The sequence below is a fragment of the Lutra lutra genome, chromosome 11, assembly GCF_902655055.1.
Source record: "Lutra lutra chromosome 11, mLutLut1.2, whole genome shotgun sequence".
NCBI classification, from domain to species: Eukaryota; Metazoa; Chordata; class Mammalia; order Carnivora; family Mustelidae; genus Lutra; species Lutra lutra.
The window spans coordinates 81488554-81512707 of record NC_062288.1 but is presented as its reverse complement, the minus strand read 5'-3'; the positions used below and the strand labels follow the sequence as shown (position 1 = coordinate 81512707).

The 24154-nt window shown below is 40.7% G+C and overlaps 1 protein-coding gene and 1 long non-coding RNA gene across 2 annotated transcripts in view; both read left to right on the top strand.

Annotated features, from left to right (window-relative positions):
- The window catches only part of LOC125081432 (uncharacterized), a 77612-nt gene that overhangs the window by 46465 nt on the left and 6993 nt on the right, over positions 1–24154 (top strand). The gene's annotated exons all lie outside the window — the stretch shown is intronic.
- Positions 13803–18019, top strand: TMEM229A (transmembrane protein 229A). Its single transcript, XM_047696075.1, has one exon. The coding sequence runs from the start codon at positions 14050–14052 to the stop codon at positions 15565–15567; it is 1518 nt and encodes a 505-aa protein (XP_047552031.1). The 5' UTR covers positions 13803–14049; the 3' UTR covers positions 15568–18019.

Here is a 24154-nt window from a genome sequence, read left to right as displayed (position 1 = left end):
TCTAGCATATTGGCAGCTAATCAGATCTAGAACTTACCATCTTGCTCGTAATGATTATGAATGAACACCATAACCTAAACTGTGATCTCAGTGAGGGGAAGTTCCATGTAGTGCTCAGCTTTACAGTGTCCATTCATAGCTAAACACCTAGAATGCAGTAGGTGCTCAATAAATAAGCATGACAGAGTCTGAGCACAAGTAAAACTTAATTTCTATTCCATAACCTGTTTTCTTTGACTGATGTATGTGCTCAGTTAACTTTCATCTGCCTCTCATCACACCTCACTGCAAAGTAAGCCTTTGAAAAACTGGATAGATTTTCCCCCCACATCCCAGATTAGCAAACAATTGTGTTTGGCAACTTGTATTTTTTTTTTCCTATACTGAAGTACAGTATGCACTTAGGTATTTGGAGACCAGGTACAAATAGACTTTGTTAACTAGATGAACACATGCAAGTCTTTCAGTTAAACCACAAATAGGGGCGTTAACTGGAACCACAGGATGTGACTTTGCTGAACTTCAATATCTAGAGACACGTCCTAACAGGCCACAGGAATACATTTGCGTTCCAAACTTAACTTTCCTGTAATCTGACCTCTATCTTCTATTTCACAACAGACAGCAACCCCTTCTGTATAGCTCCATTTGTACAAATAAATAGCCCTTTACTAATTTGTAAAGAAACCCAGAAGGAAAGGTGGGGGGGGGCAGATAAACAAGTAAAGCTACGGAACAAGTACAACGAAAATATGAGATGATTATGTAGATTGATGATTAAAATAAAATGTGTGATAGCCAAAGGGGTGGAGGAGCTGGGGGAGGGACTAGGGATTCTTAATGCCCACTATAAACTTAATACCCACTGTAAACAGGATGGATCTTTTTTATTAAATTTGCAACTTCAACTCATTCAAGATGGCTTTAATGTGAGAACATAAGAAATAACACACTGTGTCTTGCAAATGAGCTTTGGTCTCAAGTGGAAATGACTTCATAGCTGGCTAACACCTTGAGCGAGTAACTTTTCTGAGCTTCAGTTTCAGTATCTGTTAAAAATTAAGAGAACAGGGGGAGGAGGCAAGATGGCGGAGAAGTAGCAGGCTGAGACTACTTCGGGTAGCGGGAGATCAGCTAAATAGCTTATCTAAACATTGCAAACACCTACAAATCCAACGGGAGATTGAAGAGAAGAAGAACAGCAATTCTAGAAACAGAAAATCAACCACTATCTGAAAGGTAGGACTGGCAGAGAAGTGAATCCAAAGCGACGGGAAGATAGACCGCGGGGGGAGGGGCCGGCTCCCAGCGAGCGGCGGAGCAACGGAGCACAAAATCGGGACTTTTAAAAGTCTGTTCCGCTGAGGGACATCGCTCCAGAGGCTTAACTGGTGTGAAGCCCGGGCGGGGTCAGCGCGGCCTCAGGTCCCGCAGGGTCACAGAAGGATCGGGGGTGTCTGAGTGTCGCAGAGCTTACCGGTATTAGAATGGGGAAGCCAGCTACAGAGACAGAGCCGAGGAGTGACTCTCAGCTCCGGGTTGCCTTGAACCGGTCGCAGGCTCGGTCAGCTCAGAGCGAGGCCGGAGGCCAGGGTGGCGGGAGTCATTGGGCGCTGTTCTCTGAGGGCACACTGAGGAGTGGGCCCCGGGCTCTCGGCTCCTCCGGGCCACAGACAGGGAGGCCACCATCTTCATTCCCGCCCTCCGGAACTCTACGGAAAGCTCTCAGGGAACAAAAGCTCCCAAAAGCAAACCCAGCGGATTACTCAGCCCGGCCCGGGTAAGGGCGGTACAACTCCGCCTGGGGCAAAGACGCTTGAGAATCACTACAACAGGCCCCTCCCCCAGAAGATCAACGGGAAACCCAGCCAGGACCAAGTTCACCTACCAAGGAGAGCGGCGGAATTCCAGAGGAGAAGAAAGCAAAGCACGGAACTCATGGCTTTCTCCCCATGATTTTTTAGCCTTGCAGTTAATTTAATTTTTTTTTCAATTATTTTTTCTTTTCTTTTTCTCTTCTTCTGCTAAATTTTTTTAACTTTTACCGTTTTCTTTTTTAACGTTTTTTTAAATAGTTTATCTAATAAATATATATTTTTTCCTCTTTTTATATTTTTTCTTTATCAGCTTTCTTTTTTTAAATAGTTTCTTTTTTTTTTTTTTCTTTTTGAACCCATTTTTATCCCCTTTCTCCCCCCTCACGATTTGGGATCTCTTCTGATTTGGCTAAAGCATATTTTCCTAGGGTTGTTGCCACCCTTTTAGTATTTTACTTGCTCCTTCATAAACTCTTATCTGGACAAAATGACAAGGTGGAAAAATTCACAACAAAAAAAAGAACAAGAGGCAGTACCAAAGGCTAGGGACCTAATCAATACAGACATTGGTAATATGTCAGATATAGAGTCAGAATGACGATTCTCAAGGTTCTAGCCGGGCTTGAAAAAGGCATGGAAGATATTAAAGCAACCCTCTCGGGAGATATAAAAGCCCTTTCTGGAGAAATAAAAGAACTAAAATCTAACCAAGTTGAAATCAAAAAAAAGCTATTAATGAGGTGCAATCAAAAATGGAGGCTCTCACTGCTAGGATAAATGAGGCAGAAGAAAGAATTAGCGATATAGAAGACCAAATGACAGAGAATAAAGAAGCTGAGCAAAAGAGGGACAAACAGCTACTGGACCACGAGGGGAGATTTCGAGAGATAAGTGACACCATAAGACGAAACAACATTAGAATAATTGGGATTCCAGAAGAAGAGGAAACAGAGAGGGGAGCAGAAGGCATGTTGGAGAGAATTATTGGAGAGAATTTCCCCAATATGGCAAAGGGAACAAGCATCAAAATCCAGGAGGTTCAGAGAACCCCCCTCAAAATCAATAAGAATAGGTCCACACCCCGTCACCTAATAGTAAAGTTTACAAGTCTTAGTGACAAAGAAAAGATCCTGAAAGCAGCCCGGGAAAAGAAGTCTGTAACGTACAATGGTAAAAATATTAGATTGGCAGCAGACTTATCCACAGAGACCTGGCAGGCCAGAAAGAGCTGGCATGATATATTCAGAACACTAAATGAGAAAAACATGCAGCCAAGAATACTATATCCAGCTAGGCTATCATTGAAAATAGAAGGAGAGATTAAAAGCTTCCAGGACAAACAAAAACTGAAAGAATTTGCAAATACCAAACCAGCTCTACAGGAAATATTGAAAGGGGTCCTCTAAGCAAAGAGAGACCCTAAAAGTAGTAGATCAGAAAGAAACAGAGACAATATACAGTAACAGTCACCTTACAGGCAATACAATGGCACTAAATTCATATCTCTCAATACTTACCCTGAATGTTAATGGGCTAAATGCCCCAATCAAAAGACACAGGGTATCAGAATGGATAAAAAAACAAAACCCATCTATATGTTGCCTACAAGAAACTCATCTTCAACCCGAAGACACCTCCAGGTTTAAAGTGAGGGGGTGGAAAAGAATTTACCATGCTAATGGACATCAGAAGAAAGCAGGAGTGGCAATCCTTATAGCAGATCAATTAGATTTTAAGCCAAAGACTATAATAAGAGATGAGGAAGGACACTATATCATACTCAAAGGAACTGTCCAACAAGAAGATCTAACAATTTTAAATATCTATGCCCCTAACGTGGGAGCAGCCAACTATATAAACCAATTAATAACAAAATCAAAGAAACACATCGACAAGAATACAATAATAGTAGGGGATTTTAACACTCCCCTCACTGAAATGGACAGATCATCCAAGCAAAAGATCAACAAGGAAATCAAGGCCTTAAATGACACACTGGACCAGATGGACATCACAGATATATTCAGAACATTTCATCCCAAAGCAACAGAATACACATTCTTCTCTAGTGCACATGGAACATTCCCCAGAATAGATCACATTCTCGGTCCTAAATCAAGTCTCAACCAGTATCAAAAGATTGGGATCATTCCCTGCATATTTTCAGACCACAATGCTCTAAAGCTAGAACTCAATAACAAGAGGAAATTTGGAAAGAACCCAAATACATGGAGACTAAACAGCATCCTTCTAAAGAATGAATGGGTCAACCAGGAAATTAAAGAAGAATTGAAAAAATTTATGGAAACAAATGATAATGAAAACACAACGGTTCAGAATCTGTGGGACACAACAAAGGCAGTCCTGAGAGGAAAATATATAGCGGTACAAGCCTTTCTCAAGAAACAAGAAAGGTCTCAGGTACACAACCTAACCCTACACCTAAAGGAGCTGGAGAAAGAACAAGAAAGAAACCCTAAACCCAGAAGGAGAAGAGAAATCATAAAGATTAGAGCAGAAATCAATGAAATAGAAACCAAAAAAACAATAGAACAAATCAACGAAACTAGGAGCTGGTTCTTTGAAAGAATTAATAAGATTGATAAACCCCTGGCCAGACTTATCAAAAAGAAAAGAGAAAGGACCCAAATAAATAAAATCATGAATGAAAGAGGAGAGAGCACAACGAACACCAAAGAAATACAGACAATTATAAGAACATACTATGAGCAACTCTACGCCAACAAATTTGACAATCTGGAAGAAATGGATGCATTCCTAGAGACATATAAACTACCACAACTGAACCAGGAAGAAATAGAAAGCCTGAACAGACCCATAACCAGTAAGGAGATTGAAACAGTCATCAAAAATCTCCAAACAAACAAAAGCCCAGGGCCAGACGGCTTCCCGGGGGAATTCTACCAAACATTTAAAGAAGAACTAATTCCTATCCTCCTGAAACTGATCCAAAAAATAGAAATAGAAGGAAAACTTCCAAACTCATTTTATGAGGCCAGCATCATCTTGATCCCAAAACCAGACAAGGATCCCATCAAAAAAGAGAACTACAGACCAATATCCTTGATGAACACAGATGCAAAAATTCTCGCCAAAATACTAGCCAATAGGATTCAACAGTACATTAAAAGGATTATTCACCACGACCAAGTGGGATTTATTCCAGGGCTGCAAGGTTGGTTCAACATCCGCAAATCAATCAATGTGATACAACACATTAATAAAAGAAAGAACAAGAACCATATGATACTCTCCATAGATGCTGAAAAAGCATTTGACAAAGTACAGCATCCCTTCCTGATCAAAACTCTTCAAAGTGTAGGGATAGACGGTACATACCTCAATATTATCAAAGCCATCTATGAAAAACCCACCGCAAATATCATTCTCAATGGAGAAAAACTGAAAGCTTTTCCGCTAAGGTCAGGAACACGGCAGGGATGTCCGTTATCACCACTGCTATTCAACATAGTACTAGAAGTCCTAGCCTCAGCAATCAGACAACAAAAGGAAATTAAAGGCATACAGATCGGCAAAGAAGAAATCAAACTATCACTCTTCGCAGATGATATGATACTATATGTGGAAAACCCAAAAGAATCCACTCCAAAACTGCTAGAACTTGTACAGGAATTCAGTAAAGTGTCAGGATATAAAATCAATGCACAGAAATCAGTTGCATTTCTCTACACCAACAACAAGACAGAAGAAAGAGAAATTAAGGAGTCCATCCCATTTACAATTGCACCCAAAACTATAAGACACCTAGGAATAAACCTAACCAAAGAGACTAAGAATCTATACTCAGAAAACTATAAAGTACTCATGAAAGAAATTGAGGAAGACACAAAGAAATGGAAAAATGTTCCATGCTCCTGGATTGGAAGAATAAATATTGTGAAAATGTCTATGCTACCTAAAACAATCTACACATTTAATGCAATTCCTATCAAAGTACCATCCATTTTTTTCAAAGAAATGGAACAAATAATCCTAAAATTTATATGGAACCAGAAAAGACCTCGAATAGCCAAAGGAATATTGAAAAAGAAAGCCAAAGTTGGTGGCATCACAATTCCGGACTTCAAGCTCTATTACAAAGCTGTCATCATCAAGACAGCATGGTACTGGCACAAAAACAGACACATAGATCAATGGAACAGAATAGAGAGCCCAGAAATGGACCCTCAACTCTATGGTCAACTCATCTTCGACAAAGCAGGAAAGAATGTCCAATGGAAAAAAGACAGGCTCTTCAATAAATGGTGTTGGGAAAATTGGACAGCCACATGCAGGAAAATGAAATTGGATCATTTCCTTACACCACACACGAAAATAGACTCAAAATGGATGAAGGATCTCAATGTGAGAAAGGAATCCATCAAAATCCTCGAGGAGAACACAGGCAGCAACCTCTTCGACCTCAGCCGCAGCAACATCTTCCTAGGAACATCACCAAAGGCAAGGGAAGCAAGGGCAAAAATGAACTTTTGGGATTTTATCAAGATCAAAAGCTTTTGCACAGCAAAGGAAACAGTTAACAAAACCAAAAGACAACTGACAGAATGGGAGAAGATATTTGCAAATGACATATCAAATAAAGGGCTAGTGTCCAAAATCTATAAAGAACTTAGCAAACTCAACACCCAAAGAACAAATAATCCAATCAAGAAATGGGCAGAGGACATGAACAGACATTTCTGCAAAGAAGACATCCAGATGGCCAACAGACACATGAAAAAGTGCTCCATATCACTCGGCATCAGGGAAATACAAATCAAAACCACCATGAGAGATCACCTCACACCAGTCAGAATGGCTAAAATGAACAAGTCAGGAAATGACAGATGCTGGCGAGGATGCGGAGAAAGGGGAACCCTCCTGCACTGTTGGTGGGAATGCAAGCTGGTGCAACCACTCTGGAAAACAGCATGGAGGTTCCTCAAAATGTTGAAAATAGAACTACCCTATGACCCAGCAATTGCACTGCTGGGTATTTACCCTAAAGATACAAACGTAGTGATCCGAAGGGGCACGTGCACCCGAATGTTTATAGCAGCAATGTCTACAATAGCCAAACTATGGAAAGAACCTAGATGTCCATCAACAGACGAATGGATAAAGAAGAAGTGGTATATATATACAATGGAATACTATGCAGCCATCAAAAGAAATGAAATCTTGCCATTTGCGACGACGTGGATGGAACTAGAGGGTATCATGCTTAGTGAAATAAGTCAATCGGAGAAAGACAACTATCATATGATCTCCCTGATATGAGGGAGAGGAGATGCAACATGGGGGGTTGAGGGCGTAGGAGAAGAGTAAATGAAACAAGATGGGATTGGGAGGGAGACAAACCATAAGTGACTCTTAATCTCACAAAACAAATGAGGGTTGATGGGGGGAGGGGGTTGGGAGAGGGGGGTGGGGTTATGGATATTGGGGAGGGTATGTGCTATGGTGAGTGCTGTGAAGTGTGTAAACCTGGCGATTCGCAGACCTGTACTCCTGGGGATAAAAATATATGTTTATAAAGCGGAAAAAAAAAAAAAAAAGAAAAAGAAAAAAGAAAGGATGAATACCCAAGTTTTGTAGCAACATGGACGGGACTGGAAGAGATTATGCTGAGTGAAATAAGTCAAGCAGAGAGAGTCAATTATCATATGATTTCACTTATTTGTGGAGCATAACAAATAGCATGGAGGACAAGGGGAGATGGAGAGGAGAAGGGAGTTGAGGGAAATTGGAAGGGGAGGTGAACCATGAGAGACTATGGACTCTGAAAAACGATCTGAGAATTTTGAAGGGGTGGGGGGTGGGAGGTTGGGGGCACCAGGTGGTGGGTATTGTAGAGGGCACGGATTGCATGGAGCACTGGGTGTGGTGCAAAAATAATACTGTTATGCTGAAAAAATAAAAAATTAATTAAAAAAAATTAAGAGAACAGTTAGTTATATGAATTACTGATAAGCTCTGTGAAGTGCACAGCTGACATGTAGACGCACATTAAGTAGTATCCATTACCAGTGATGACCTCTCTTACCAATAAAAGGGTTTACCAATGTACTCAAGTATTATTATTCAAAATAAGCTACTTCCTTTGAAAACATAATGGTATTAACTGGGGAGAGGACAATCCTGGGCATTCTAAGGTGAGGAGGCACTGGCAGGCAGGGAAAGGTTACACAAAGGGAGTATTACTGATTTGAGTATTGCTCAACGTCAAATTTTATTTTTTAAGCAAGATTTTCCAAAACAGCTTGTTACTGTTTTAGTTTTTCCTTAAGCTTTATAAATTAAAAGAATTTATTCAGTTTGTTCCTTAAGAGCCCCACTCAGTAGAATCTCAGGGATAATCCTTAACTGAGACAGTTTTATGGTGAAAACTAAGAGCTGGGACAGAAAGAAAGCCTGAAATTTAAAATGACGATATAAAAGTACATAAAAAGCTACCAGGAGGAGTTACAAAAGGAAACTGTCCTGATATCAATGTGACTCCCCATTAATCAGATTATCAGAAAGAAGAGTAAAAGGAGTACACTTAAAAAGAAGGAGCTTTGTAAAGGAATGCAGTAGGAACAGTAGGAAAGATTTCCAGGATGATCCCCTAACAATGTCATGTTCAAAAAAGTTTCCATGCTCCTATTTGATCTTTCTGCTGTTTTCGATGAGCACTAATAATTTATTAGTTGCTTCCTAATGGTCCATTTGCTCTCACAGATGTTTAAGGAATATCTAAAACAAATCTTTAATTTGGAACTTTAGCATATGACAAAGGAAAATTAAGAAAGAATAGTATAGGTAAAGCAAAACTATAGACACATGCTTACAAATATTTTATACAGCTGTGTTCTTGAACAATCAGTCAGCCTCTCTTTCCCTTCCCCTGGGATGAGCATCATTTTAACTACACTACGTGTCAACCTTACCTCCTCGTTACCTTTACCTGTCATTACTCAAATTACTGTCCTCAGATTCCATGCTGGTCCTCACCCTTAGATTGTTTGAACCCAAGATCATGCATCTACATCTCCAAAGCTTATTGTCTGTGTGGCCATGATGTTATTGTTTGGCTATCTTCATTAACATGTACTGTCTTCATCAACACAACTTTATTATTCTAGGAAGCTCTGGGCCAGTGAGATAAAAATTTATTATTTATTCTCAACACTCTGAAACTCTCGCTTCAAAGCAGTAGTCTTGTGTCCACCAATCCTAAACCATTATATCATAGTCATTACCTAATTCTAATCAAGCCCTTGTATTGAAAGATCCATCTTAAACCAGAATCCAAAAAACCTCACAAATGGTACATTGTCCTTCCCACTACAAAATGCTATTAAAACTTTGTTGAGGAAGAAAGCTTCCTTAACCATGGTAAGCAAGAAACTCAGTTTTGCCTTAGCAACAAGTTATTTTGGTGGTATTTTTAGGGAGCCACCATTCAGCAGTTGTAAGCATTCTTGGATGAATGTGCTCCTTCCTTAGTCTGATGATTATGACATATAAGAGGGGTGTGTGTGCATGTGTATGTAATTCGATCCATAATAAGAAAAGTTTTTATATCTACTGTTAATGTGGCTGCTGCCTTTCACTGTTTCTTCTGTCATTACATTCATTCCTTACCCTATTGAACTTACCTTAAGCTTTCTTTTAAATGCTGTGCTTTCTGTTCACTGTCCTTTGTTCTCCTGGTGTGCAGTGGAAAGTCTGGGGCATTCCATACATCTAAAAGTCTACAACCATGACCCTATGGCCACTAGACAGTTCACTGAAGATTATCATAATTCTCCAGAAGGCCCTTCTCCTAATTAACAGATCTCTCCCTAGTCACACTAACTACCCTGCCCCAACCTGGCCAGTCCAGTAAGGTTAGTGTTGGCTCCACAGGATTTATTGTATCTCTACAGACATGGTTACTCAGACTGCTTCTTGGTCTCTGAAGTCAAGGAAGGCTGTGTTTTCCATGGAAGAACAGTGTTTCAGATCAATTTTGAATGGCTGCTTTCTAACCTAAGGAGTCTCAACCCAATGTTATTTTTTTTTTAAAGATTTTATTTATTTATTTGACAGAGAGAGAGATCACAAGTAGACAGGCAGGCAGAGAGAGGGGAAGGGAAGCAGGCTCCCTGCTGAGCAGAGAGCCCGATGCGGGACTGGATCCCAGGACCCTGAGATCATGACCTGAGCCGAAGGCAGCGGCTTAACCCACTGAGCCACCCAGGCGCCCTCAACCCAATGTTATTTTATTGCAGATTCCTGTTTCGTACTTTTAACCTCCCCTCAAGACCACCAACTCCCAACAAGTTGCTGCTTTTACAGGTTTATCTTTGCAACCTAATGTTTGCAGTAGCAAAGACCAGCACAGAAAGGTTTTTACACATTTTATGATCATGGAGTCTGATGTGAGGATTGTAAATTATAAAATCATCATGGATCATTAAACCCATGCTGCAGTTTTCCTTTTGGAAACCCAGCAATGAAGTGTTTAAAACCAAAGAACAATGTGAAGATGAAGCAGAAACAAAAATTAGTATCATTGGTGGGCTAACTTTTCAGAATGGCAGAAGATACTCATTTTTTTTTTAAATGAGGCAATGAGTGAAAAGAATGAGGGCAATTTACTAATGAATAGTTTTCTTGCCCTTTGTCTCATGCCTTTTTTAAACTTTTCCTTTTATCCTTTTTGTCTACTTTTTTTTTTTTAAGTTAATGTTTCATACATTTTGAAGTGGTGTAACTAAGGAGAGGCCTCAACAAAAATATAAAAAGAAACAATAACAGGTAATAGCTGCGTTTTCTGCTATGGCTTTATAACTGTTAATTTATATTTTACATCACTTCTCCTAAGATAAATGAGAAACATTAAAAAAAAGGACCCAGAACATTGAGATTTTTAGTAATCTAACCCACTCAGCAGAGCAATACATTGACAACAGTAGTGAAATACAGACTATTACATATTCCCGAATTTTAAAAATTAGCATGTTTCAAATATGTGTGCTCAGTCAGTTAAGCTTAAGTGTGTGCCTTTGGCTCAGGTCATGATCCCAGGGTCCTGAGATGGAGTCCCATGTCAGGCTCCTTACTCAGCGGGAAGCCTGCTTTTCCCCCTGCCTGCTGCTTCCTCTGCTTGTGCTGTCACTTTCTCTCTCTCTGACAAGTAAATAAAATCTTAAAAAAAAATTCAAGTTCAGTCTAGTAAGTTAGTGTATGCATGTTTGAATGCCTATATTTATGCTATCATTATGAAGTGCTTTCCCTTGCAGAGAACACGTGCATTTGTTTTTAATTTCTGATAAGTTGGGTCGAGGGTTGAGTTTATTTAGTAAAATAATAATTCAGAGAAATGTATTCATTGGTATATATAGTAGTTCCCCTCCTTGGCCACAGGGGATATGTTCCAAGATGCCCAGGAGATGCCTGAAACCACCAATAGTATTGAGTATATACTATATATACTATGTTTCTTTTTTCCAGTATATCCTTATCTATGTCAAAATTTAATTTCTAAATTAGGCATAGTAGGAGATTAACAACAACAATAATAAAATTGAACAATTTTAACATAATACTCTAATAAAAATAATGTGAATGTGGTTTCTCGCCCTCAGAACATCTTATTGTACTATACTTATCCTTCTTGTAATGCTGTGAGATGATAAAATGGCTACATGCTGTGACGAAGTGAGGTGAATGACATAGCATTAGGCTACTACCGACCTTCTGATAATATGTCAGAAGGAAGATCATCTACTTCTGGACTGTGGAAAGTGAAATTGTGGATAAGAGGGAACTAGCTGATCATAATTATTATTAATAATAATCATAGGTAGGGGGCGCCTGAGTGGCTCAGTGGGTTAAGCCTCTGCCTTCGGCTTGGGTCATGATCCCAGGGACTAGGATCGAGCCCTGCATCGCATTGGGCTCTCTGGTAGGCAGGGAGCCTGCTTCCTCCTCTCTCTCTGCCTGCCTCTCTGCCTACTTGTGATCTCTGTCAAATAAATAAAACAAATCTTAAAAAAAAAAAATCTATTATTTGGGGTGCCTGGGTGGCTCAGTGGGTTAAGCCTCTGCCTTCAGCTCAGGTCATGATCTCAGGGTCCTGGGATCAAGCCCCACGTCGGGCTCTCTGCTTCATGGGGAGCCTGCTCCCCCTCCCCCCCTGTCGGCCTCTCTCCCTACTTTAACTTGTGATCTCTGTCAAATAAATAAATTTAAAAATAATAATAATAATCATAGGTAGGCTTTACCCAGATATGATAGCTTATTATCCTATCAAGTAGGTTATACACTTCTTAGAGAGTGCATCTTATAACCCCTTATTTCCCCAGTGTATTTAGCATATTGTATACAGTAGGTGCTCATGAAAATGTTTACAGTGTTTAAAAAAATAATACGGGGCTCAATAGGGAGTCACTTGCTCCAAGCCAGCAAACCAAGACTTACAGAAATGCAACTTAAATACCATCTGTAATTTCCTGATCAGCACTAGTGTATCTGCGTGATAGGCTCCCTTGCAAAGGAAGGTTACCTTGCCTAAAACAGCTCTTTCTTTTCTTTTACTAACAACTTTTGTGTCTTGCCTTGTCTCTGCCTATAAGTCTTCCATTTTGTACAGCTCCTTGGAGCTTACTTCTCTTTATTAAACGGGATGCAGCCCAATTCATAAATCATTGATTAAAGCTGATTAGATCTTCAGAGTTACTCAGTTGAACTTAGTTTTTTAGCATTATTATTTCTCTTCATTGTACTTGCTCAGGCACTTGGGCAACTAACCGTCTCCTGTTTTGTGGCTGGTTTGACAAGCCTGTCCCTGAGGCTTCTGTCCCTGGCATGATGTCCCTGGCAGTTTCCACCCACTGACTTTTGACAGTTGTCAAAGGAAGTCTGCAAATAAACCTCATGCTAACAAAGCTGAAAAAAAAAAATCGTTACTTTGACCTTATACAAGTGATACTACTTTAACAATTTTTCTTCTCACCATACTTTTATTTCTCTCTTACCTAAATCACAGACAATTTAGCAACTGTAGACTAACATAGGGGTTGAAATAAATAAGGGGAGAGAATGGGGAAGAGAGTGTTTTAAGAAATGAAGGTATGGCCTCAATATTTTTAGAAAATCAAAAATGTTTTAATTAGTTAAAAAATTAATTTAAAATAAAAAAAAATCCCCAGAAAGCCTTCCATCCAAAAAACCATCCCATCTCCTTACAGATCAGAACTGTTATCTAGTTTCTGCCTAGATATGATGGGGGCAGGGTGGGTATAAATCAGTATAATTGACCCCTAAGGTTCTTTTCAATCCTTTTCAATTCTAAACCCGAGTTTTGGATTTAGAATCCAATTCATAATTGGATTCAAAAGTGCAGCCTCCAACATACCAAAGTTCTACATTCCCCCACCCTCTCTTCAAAATAAGTAAGTAAGTAAATATCTCACCCTCTATTTCACCCTCCATCTCTGCGATGACCTAGTTCTGCAAGGAGAAAAGCAGCACTGGGGGGTATGCCAGTGTGAGCAACGGTACTGTTCTTGATAAGAGGCTCTGTCCAACCCAGCTGGCTTCAAATCGTTTCATAATTCTGGGGGGCTCTGAATTTCTGTCTTTGGCCCTCAGTAGACTAACCTAGGAAAGCAGACTGGTAGGGGGAGAGAGTGAAAAAGTGAACCAGGCCCCGTGACCACATTTCAGATGCTGGGGCGTGCAGGCGTGGAGTCTCATGTTTATTCTTTGTGACTGGGACACAGCTGGCTTTGAATTAAAACATTAAATATACAGCACCACAGTTTGGTCTCTGGCCCGGCCTCTGGTTTGTGGCACTAGGCCATTCGCCTTTGCCAGCCAGGCCCTGGCTCTGGTTCTTCTACACAGGGATTACCCCTCATCTCGCAATCACACCTGTTAGGTGTTTCTCCTCCGCCCCAACAAACACCTCCCACACCGCCCGAAACCCAGGTGCAGAGGGGGCGGGGGAAGAGGGGAAAGGGGGCGGAGAAGCAGGGCCCGGCCTTCGCCAGCGGACCCCCTCGGGACTGGGGACCCCCTCGGGACTTCCGAGGGTGGGTCGGGGAGGGGACCCTGCGAAGGCGGGAGCGGTGGAGAAAGACGGAGAGGGGCATGGGGAGGGCCGGGGAAAGGGGCGTCGCTGCTCGCTTTACGCTTCAAGAGCCCGCCGCCCAGGCGGCGGGGCTGAGTGGTGGAGATGGGGTTTTGCAGCAGCCTCTGCACTCCTCTTCGCAGCCCCAGCACCACCGCCCCTCGCCGGGCCGCGGCGCCGGTTAGGCCACGCAGAGTGAGAGCGGGCGCCGGCCGGCTGCTCCTCACCCAAGACTGGAGGGCAGGGTGCGGTGGGTCCGCGGCAGGGGGACTCCGCGAGTCGGGCGACCCGCGGTGTCCCGAGCACACCAGCTCCGGCTGCCACCCGGCCGCGGCCGGAACGGAGCTCCCTGCGCGCCCCCCGGGGGCCGGCAAGACCGGGAGGCGGCGCGGCGCGGCGCTCGGCCCGTCGGCCCCGCAGCTCCACGCACCCAGCGGCGGCGGGGGCCCGGGCTCGGGTGCCCGGGCAGCCTCTGAGCCCATGGCGGGCAGCGATGCGGACGGCGAGGGTCGCGCGCGAAGGAGCAGCGCGCCCCGGCGTCCTGGGGAGCCCTGTGGGCCGGGAGGCGAGACTGCGGCCAGCGGCCCAGAGCCGCTGTCCACTGCTGAAGCGCCGGCCGACGGCGCTGAGCTGCCCGCCTGGATGCGCCTCTACTTCTACGGGATGCACGGGATCACCCTGGACGTGCTCGTGTCCTCGGCTCGGCGCTTCGCTAGCAGCCCGGACCTCCGGATGCTGGGCTTCTCCTCGCCCTATCGCTGCCTGCTACACTCGCTCACCCACTTCGCCCTGGAGAAGGTCTACCTGCAGCAGCGGCGCTGCCCCAGCGCCTTCGTCTTCAATTTTCTCCTCTACCCCTCAGCGCACGTGGCACTGCAGACCCTGGCCGGCCAGGCGCTGCTGCTGGGCCTGCGCAGCGGGCCGGGGGGCGCGGCAGTGCCGGGGACACTGGACCTAGTGCTGCAGTACGTGCTCGCTCTCTACCACTGCCATGTGTTTCTGAACCGCTTCCTGCGCTTGCGGTACCAGCGGCCGCCAGAGCAGCAGCAGCAGCAGCAGCAGCAGCAGCAGCAGCAGCGTGGGCCGGGCGCGCCCCCCGCCCCTCGGGGCGCTGGGACCCCTGTGGTTGCAGGTGGCCCCCGCCACCTACCCCGAGGCGGCAGGGGCGTCGGGGGAGCCCCCAGTCACGGGCTGCCGGGCCTGCTCCGCTTTCTTTTCTTCGGAATGCACGGCTTTTTGGATGAGATCTTCTTCACTTTCTTCTTTAATTTACTGGGGCAGGGAGATGGGGTAACCAGCGGCCACACGTCGCTCTGGTCCTTCTTCATGTACGGCAGCTGCAGTTTCGTGGTGGAAAAGCTCTACTTCCATCTCCACTGGAGTCGTGGCTGGAGCACTTGGAAGCGGATACCCATCTACGTGATCTTCATCTACGTTTGGGAGTTGTCCTGGGGTCTGGGACTCCGCATGTGCGGCGCTTGTTCCTGGGACTATTCTCACTATCCGCTCAATTTCATGGGCCTCATCACCCTGATGTATTTACCTGGTTGGATATTCCTTAGTGTGTACCAGGACCTACTTTTCAACGTGTTATGGCGGGTGCAGTACATACCAACTAACTAACTAACTAAAAAACAAAACAAAACAAAAAAAAGCCACTCGATTCCCACGAACCAATTCGATTTATTTTTACATGTTAAAACGGAGTGGGTTTTTTAGCCTTTTAATTTTTATACATTTTACTAAACTCTTTCAATATGTTCTATTCGACATTTTAGTTTTTCTGACACTTTGGGACCTATGCATAATACAATATTTTGAAATATTACTCAAAACATAACTCAAAGTACTTGTCAATATTTTAAGACCCCTTACGAGCCCAGATAGCAAAACCATTATACCTTAACATCAGGAGCTGTAGTATATTCACTTATTTGGGCATAGGTGGGTGATAACTACTAATCTTTTTTTAAGCAAAGAAGTTATTCAAATCAGAAATTACTGATCATTGCGAGATTTGGCGAAATTTTCTAATTTAACGATTTGTTTACTTTTTAATACAATTTCATTTTAATTCCCTGCCATATTTACTAATCACTGCTGAAACTCGGTGTCTTGCACTGATAAAAGGACCATTAACAACTCTTAAAGTGCCTCCCTCTAGCACACAAGTGGAAAGAAACTGACAAATGTGAAAATACATCCTGTGGATCGATTTTTAAACAAGAAATCTTTTCTAGCAACCCAGACAGGCAACACTGTGTTAAGAAACTTGATCTCCATCCTGGAAATGATTGTTTTTCCAATGTGGATTAGCCTTAAACTAATGCCAAGTGTGTTAACATTGATCAGATCCTGTGTTATCTATAGCTGTAAATTTTGTTCTAAAATGTTTACCTTATATGCCCAAAGGCGAAGCAAAATTATACCACCCTCAATAGTATTCTAACTCTAAGGACTCTTTCTACATGAAGTTTCAAGGATAGAAGCAGTTCTGTAGAATAAAATGAACCTGAATCTTCATTATACTCGAATTAGGCCTAATGTTTACCGTTATGTGTTTTCAGTGTATTTCTGTCATGGCTCACTTGTAAACATCTTTCTTTTTCCCTCTGGACCCACAGAGTTCTTGGGCCAAACCTGATGTGCTAATGTGCATTATAAATCAATGATAGCATTTTGGTGACTCATTATTAATGTCTGGAAGCTCCAAAGTTAAATGAGATGATAAAAAACATTTTAAGAAATCTTGTCTAATGAATTAATAATGTCCTTTAAGGTTGTTTGTTGTTTTATTATATTTAGAAAAGGCAAGTAGAGTTGAGTATAGCTCAGCCAAGGATGACTAATACTTTCTCAGTTTTCATTACAAAGATAATTAGGAAAATTTAGAGGGTGTACAAATGAATAGTTTCCACTTCAAATTATTAGCTTGTCTATGCTATGAAAGGGGACTTCTTTCTGTTTTCAAAAAATGCTTGCTGTGGCAGTAGAAACGAATATGTCCTTAGGCGATTGTCAGGAATAATTTCGAGAAGGCTATTTTAAGCCACTGTCTGAGGTTGTGAGCTAAATTGTTAGTAATGCAATATAATCAACCCTACTTCTGAGATGGATCATGTTAAACTGATTATTAGCTGAGTAGCAACTAATAAAAGTAAGCCAAAGGTTTGTGGAAAGTAAAAGTGTCACTTTCTGACACTTGGCTATAGGTGAAGGATTTCTGAAAACCCTGGTAAGGGAAAAGGATAAGTATAGACACTAAAGTTAGTCAGATGCTACATAAAATATTTGTAATACAAATGTGACACGTGCGTAGGAATCTGAGTTAAGTGTGGTACCATTCCACACCACATATTCCTGTGAATTAACCAAATCCTTGACTTCTAGAATACTTGCTAAAATACACGTTTGCACTTCCGTCGTCCTTCCCGTGCCGCTCCTCCGCCCTGCTCACCGGCATTCTTAGGGTCAGAAATCTGTCAGAAGTAGGGAAGCCTCTTACTTTTTGTTTGTTTTGCTTTTAATGTTAATCCTATTTTAAAGAAAAGGTTGCAGTTTCCATTCATTCAAGAAACCGTTATTGTGTACCTACTCTTTGCAAGGCATTTGCCTGAATTCTGCAGATACAGCAATGACCCAATACAGACAAAATCTCTGTCCTTGTGAAGCTCAGGTATTAGTGCTCTGATTTATAGCAGGTTATACCTACTTGGAAGGGTACCGTTTCAGCACTAGGCAAAGAGAGGCAGTTGCCAGGAGGGTTCTCATCAGGGCTGTCGCTGGAATATCAATCTATCATCTCTAAAACAAAAGCCCATTAACAGCCCCTCTGCTAGTTCTACAAAGACTTCATTCATATGTAGTCAGGAAGTGATTATGCTGTCTATTAACTCAGCACCTTGCTGTAGGGCTTCTCATTCTGTTTATTCAATTTCTTAAATGACATTTTGCTATAACTGAAACTTTAAAGAAAAAAAGGGCAAGAACCATTAGATCAATTTTGTTAACTCACCAGCAGTTCAGATATAGAAGTGCTGAGTCAATATAATAATATTTAAGTAACACCACCTGCCAAAAAATGCTGCTGTGTTACATATATAAAATCTGAAGTAAATATATGTATGTCTCCATGTATATATCTTAAATAAATATATATCATATATATATATCTTAAGTAGATACATATAATCTTAAGTAAATATATATCCATATATATTTTGAAGTAATACATACATATAAAATATATATATTTCTTAACTACAAATATATACACACATACATATATATACATCAGAGACACATGAACATATTTATTTAAACCTCTAGCAACCCTCTTTTTACAGATGAAGACAGTGAAATTAAAGCCTGAAGAGGTTGACTTGTAGCTCAAGTCATACAGCTATTGAATATTATGATGTAGGAAAAGATGTTAGGGTTCGAAGCCAACAGCCAAGACCGAATTCCTGAGAAAACTTTGGTGCGAAAAGGTGGTTTTATTAAAGCAAGGGGACAGGTTCCCTGGGCAGAAAGAGCTGCCCTGGGGTCATAAGGAGTTCGGAGGGGGTTAGGGATAGCTTAAGATAAAGGAATTTTGGAAGCAAGGTTTCCAGGACCTTGAGGGGGCTACCTATAGTTGGGAAAAGGTCATTAATGACCATCTAATTAAACCTTAGTCATGAGACCCTTCAGATATATTTGTGGGCCATATGCTTGGGGGATGATTGCCAACACACATCTTGGGGGGTTTAGAGATAAAGGAATTTTCTAAAGGTATTTTTATATGTAAAGATAGACTTATAGGATCCTGTGGGTTGGGTTAATGTTGCCTTTTTGCCCTTAGCAAAGTACTAACATTGAGGCAGCTGAGTCCCCAGAGCAATGTCACTCTGCCTGTTTTAAGGACTTGTCAGTGGACTGTGGGTAGTAGGGAAATTTAATAATTTTTCTTCTGCTTTCGTTTCCCACATCATTTAGACTTGAATTCAAGTACACTGTACTCCAGGGTCTGTTCTTAACAGCAACACTGTCATACCTCTGTCTACTGACATAGTGATTTTTGGATGTTCTGTGGATTTCACCTTACAATTTGTATTACTCTTCCCTTTCAGTATCACAGATACAAGGGTAGACGTTTAAAAGCCATGCACTAGTAACAAAAAACATTCTATTCCATGGAAAATCACAAGGGAGCTAATACCAGGATCCATAACTGAAAACAGTCTAGCTCTAATCCTTAGATGATAGTCTTTATATTCAAGCAGCGTCTGAAAGGGAGTTCTTCATTTGAACTTTGACAATCTTTTTGATATAAGAATAATACAACAAAAGGCATGATACCTTATATCACAAGCTAGGGAAAATACATACAATGATTGCTACATGTTTAACATAGCACATGGAATGAGCAACCTTGTAAGAGCTAAACAACCCAAAAATTAAAATTAAATTGTTTACAACAACATTTATTCTGAGTTCAATTAAACACCTTAGAGTTAAAGACAGTCTTTACAGAAAATATGGGAAAAAAGTAACAAGTATGAGTTTTGCTCCATGTTTAACTTATATAATACTAAAATTTTCTTATAAAAGTGCTTTAAATTTTAAATCAATTCTATCTGGGCACTGAATCTAGAGAAATATGACCTTTCCAGTTTTTCATGTCAACAATAAACATGAAAGTTTTTAGGTTCTGCAGAGATACCAATAAGGTTGATAATCCATTTCAATATTTCAGACATTTCAGTGACTCACTGTACTTAACTTAGAATATTCTATCAATATTTGACATTTCATGTTTCAACCCAGCAAAACACAGAAAAGTATGACGTCCTTTGTTGTTTAAGAAACCTTTCTAATTGGTTAATCCTATCCTTCTGAAAAAATAATTTTTCTATACTGTTTTAAAATAGACTGTTGGCGTAATAGACTTGGTTTTGTTTAAGAGAGATGGTGAAGAATTTTGGTAGACTGTTTTGGTTCTGTTTCCACTTCCAAAATACATTTAAAAATCAATATACTTGGAAAGGAAGTTATATTCATGCTACAGACTTGGAGTGACAAATAAATCATTGTATTCTAATTTCTGAAAGTGTTTTAATAAAATCAATTTTTGTTTATGTTAAAGGCATTAAAGACACTTTATATTTTAAATTAATTTTAAATATACTGTCTCCAATATATTTTCCAACCTTGCTTAGTAGAACTAAGCTCCTTTACTGAGGGAAAATAAAAGAAACACTCTTCCCCTCCCTTGATCAAGCACATGCCTCAGTTTATGCTAAAGGGAAAGATGGCAGTAAAAGATTGTTCTGTTGTGTTGCCAGTTTTTTTTTTCTTTCTATTCTTAGACTTGGTACCAGAGGAACCAACAAAATAGCAATTGTTTGTGCAGACTTCTATTCACTAGAATTGGCCTCATTCTGATTTTTAACATTGAGACATGAAACCATTACATAGGCAGTGACGTCTAGACACTAGCAACCCAATTATAAATTAAACTGGGATGAGTGTAGAGAATCTTTCCCTAGAGACTTTTTCTCTTAATATACAGGGGAATATAAATTTAGAGACTTTTCCCCTTAATTTGTAAATTCTCTTTGCAGTGATAGTCAATTCTTAGACCGTCTTTACAGAGAAAGAAAGAACGAAAGAAAGAAAGAAAGGGAGTGTGGGAGTGAGGGACTAGTCTTTGACATAAAGACTTGATTTTCATCTTTTAATGATTCCATTAGAATCCAAATGTCACATGGACCAACTTTCTCATTTGGAAAAAAATCTTTACCATGATTAAGGAGAGTCAGGGGTTGAAAGAAACCATGAAGGTTAACATCCAGCCTTCCATCCAAGGCAGGAATTTCTGAGAACATCTCTAACAGATGGTTTCTCAAGTCAGCTTGGACTGTTCAAGGCAGTATTAATTATGTCTTTCATGCAAAGACTGAATGAGGGGAAAGCTGTCAGCAGCTGAACTGACAAACCCTACTGTCTATCAGTGAAGGAAGAAGGCTTTTCAAAGCTTTCAGGAGCTAATATATATCATTCATCCCGCTTGTGTATTGCAATGAAAATTTTATGAAACTTTCCTTGTCACTAAAAAAAAACAACAACAAAAAAACCCAGTTCATTCATTTTATCATGATACATATGGTCTTGCATCTTTTCAAATGATGCTTTATTCACTGAGTCTAAGCAGCAAGGCTCTGAGGACTTTGAGAGTAATTTGACATTTCTTCAGAAAAATAGGAAACAAGAAACATTGGATCACCACAGTGTCAGGATGGCTGGACCCTGGAAGACCCTTTGGTTGCTGCTCAGGTCTACCTACAGAATGTCAACTGGGGGACTTTCCTGGTAGCTTCCTCTGGCAGACCTGAACAGCAGCATTAAGAAAGGACTTGAGGGCACCTGGGTGGGTCAGTCAGTTAAGCATCTGCATTCAGCTCAGGTCATGATCCCAAGGGTCCTGGGATCGAGTCCCATATTGGGCTCCATCCTCAGTGGGGAGTCTGCTTCTCCCTCTCCCTCTCCCTCTGCCACTTCCCCTTGCTCCTGAGTGTAGTCTCTCTCACTCTCTCTCTCTCTCTATCAAATATATAAATCTTGAAAGAAAGAAAGAAAGAAAGAAAGAAAGAAAGAAGGAAAGGAAGGAAGAAAGGAATTGAGAGGCCACAGGTATCACAGAAGCCGATAGCTAGCCAGGAAGGACGAAAGATGCCACAGATCAACTCTCCCAATCAAAAAAAGAGAATTATATAGAAAAAACGAGAACTAGCCCCACTTTTGATGGGATTCCAACAGGTATTTATATTATGTTGGAGATAATAACCTATTATTAATATCCATGATGAAAATAAGATTAGTCTCATAGGATCACAGATTCAGAACTTTAAATATTTGAAAAATAGTTGTTGGAGAAAAACAGTATAGAGGGGAATATGCAGAAAGTTTACATCATATCCTTTTGATTACCCAATAACTTTTAGGAACTAAAGCAAAATTAAATATGCTTTTGTACATTTCTTTTTTTTTTTTTAAAGATTTTATTTATTTATTTGACAGAGAGAGATCACAAGTAGATGGAGAGGAAGGCAGAGAGAGAGAGAGAGGGAAGCAGGCTTCTTGCTGAGCAGAGAGCCCGATGTGGGACTCGATCCCAGGACCCTGAGATCATGACCCGAGCCGAAGGCAGCGGCTTAACCCACTGAGCCACCCAGGCGCCCCAGCTTTTGTACATTTCTGAAGGAGAACTATTTTAGTCTTAACCTTTTATTAGAAACAATGAATGGACAGGAAGATAAAATAAATAAAAGTGTTCCTTGGAGTCCATCAAAGCAGGTTCTTAAATCCCAAATACTTAAAAGCAAGCATTTAACAAAATTTACCATTGTACTTACTTGTAATGATGAAATTTTCAACAAACAAAACAGAAACAAAAGAATAATGAAGGCAGAAATAGAAGATATGGTGGAAGGGTTAGTATTCAATAGCTTTAGAGAACCCATGGATCATTTTTCTATAGCTAAAATAATTCAGATTATGAATGTTATTCTAAGCCTTTATATCATGTAAGATTTGAATTGCAAAGAATATGTTAAGTTCCTGAAATACTGTATACCCTAGGTTTGGTGGGGTACCAAAATGTACACAAAATTATGTTAATATTTATTCAACAAAATTTCTGAGTAATTTTTTGCATGTGTAATGATGTTACTGGACATGCTATAAAAGTTTTAATAATGTGCCTTTGAAGTGTCTACAGAATGCACAGGTAAACAGTATACAGCTTACTAAAATCTAAAATCATGGTTGTTCAGGGTTCCCGGCTGGTTCAGCCAGTAGAGCTTGTGACTCTTGATCTTGGGGTTGTAAGTTTGAGCCCCATGTTTTGGGTATAGAGATGACTTAAAAAAAAATGAAGATCTTAAAAAAATAAAAATAAGTAAAATCATGGAACTTTAGAACTTGAGGAGAGAACTAAAGATCATCTAATTCAACTCACAGACAACAGAATAATAGGTGTACTTCCACTCTCTTCTTTATCACATCCAATGAGGGAGATTATGGCACTTACTCTGAGCTCCCAGGCCAACCCATTTCTTTGTTCTATTGTTTGAATTGCTAGAAAGTTCTTAACGGTAAGACACATCAGTAATTTTCACACATTTTCCCAAGTTTTCACACAAAGAAAGAAGACCAAAGGTTTGAAGAAAGTTTTCAAGTGTGTCTTAATTGTTTTACTCCAGGTAAAATATCCAAGATCTTTCAGCAATAACTAATAAAGTATGCAACTGGGAAATTATTACCTACTATGATCAGGGAACTTTATTTCTGCAAATGGGAACAACATTAAGCACTCTTAGCTTTTTTAGCAGCTCAGACCACTTAATTGTTCCTTTTTTGTTGTTTTTAAAGATTGATTTAATTTTGAGAGAGAGAGAGAGAGAGTGCACTTGGGAGGTAGGGGGAGGGGCAAATGGAGAGGGAGAGATAGTCTTAAGCAGACTCTGGGCTGAGCGTAGAGCCAGATTCAAGGCTGTTTTTCAAGACCCTGACGTCACAACCTGAGCTGAAACCAAGAGTCTGATGTTCAACTGACTATGCCACCCAGGCACCCCCCACTTTATTGTTTCAATTGAATTTTCATTTCTCTAAATACTCTAAGTCTCTTCCCTGTAAACTGCCATTGAGCTGGTGATCCCTTTGTGCACCTGCACATTTGTATAAAAATAAGTGGCACGGGTCTGTGCTATTCCCATACTCCATGAGTTGGCCCAAAGGTGAGTGAGAGAGAAATGAAGGCAAATAGAGTGAAGAACAGAAAATCTGCCATTGAATTCACTCTTCATTTCCTTCATTCCTCTGATTTTCCTGCTCTTGTTTTGAGAGCAGGCATATGTCATTCTCCACACTTAGCAAGGAACCTAGCACAGAGCAGGTACTCAAATTTTGTTGTTGATGGTGATGAACTTACCTGAATTCTCATATCAGACAATTCAGTAGTGGAAGCAGGAATTAGGAAGGTGCCATGTGGCCACATGAGATTTCAGTAGGACATTAATTTATGGAACACACAGAAGACTCATCATGTGCTTAGATAAAAGGTGGGAATTATTTAATCTCTCCTCTTCCTCCCTCTTCTGTTCAGTAATTTTTTTTGTCATATGCAGCACTCAGGTGGTTCTCTATGAGAGACTTTTTTTTTTTGTAA

What these genes read in the sequence shown, in the direction of transcription:
- TMEM229A (XM_047696075.1), top strand. Translation starts at nt 14,050, where the DNA reads ATGGGGTTTTGCAGCAGCCTCTGCACTCCTCTTCGCAGCCCCAGCACC.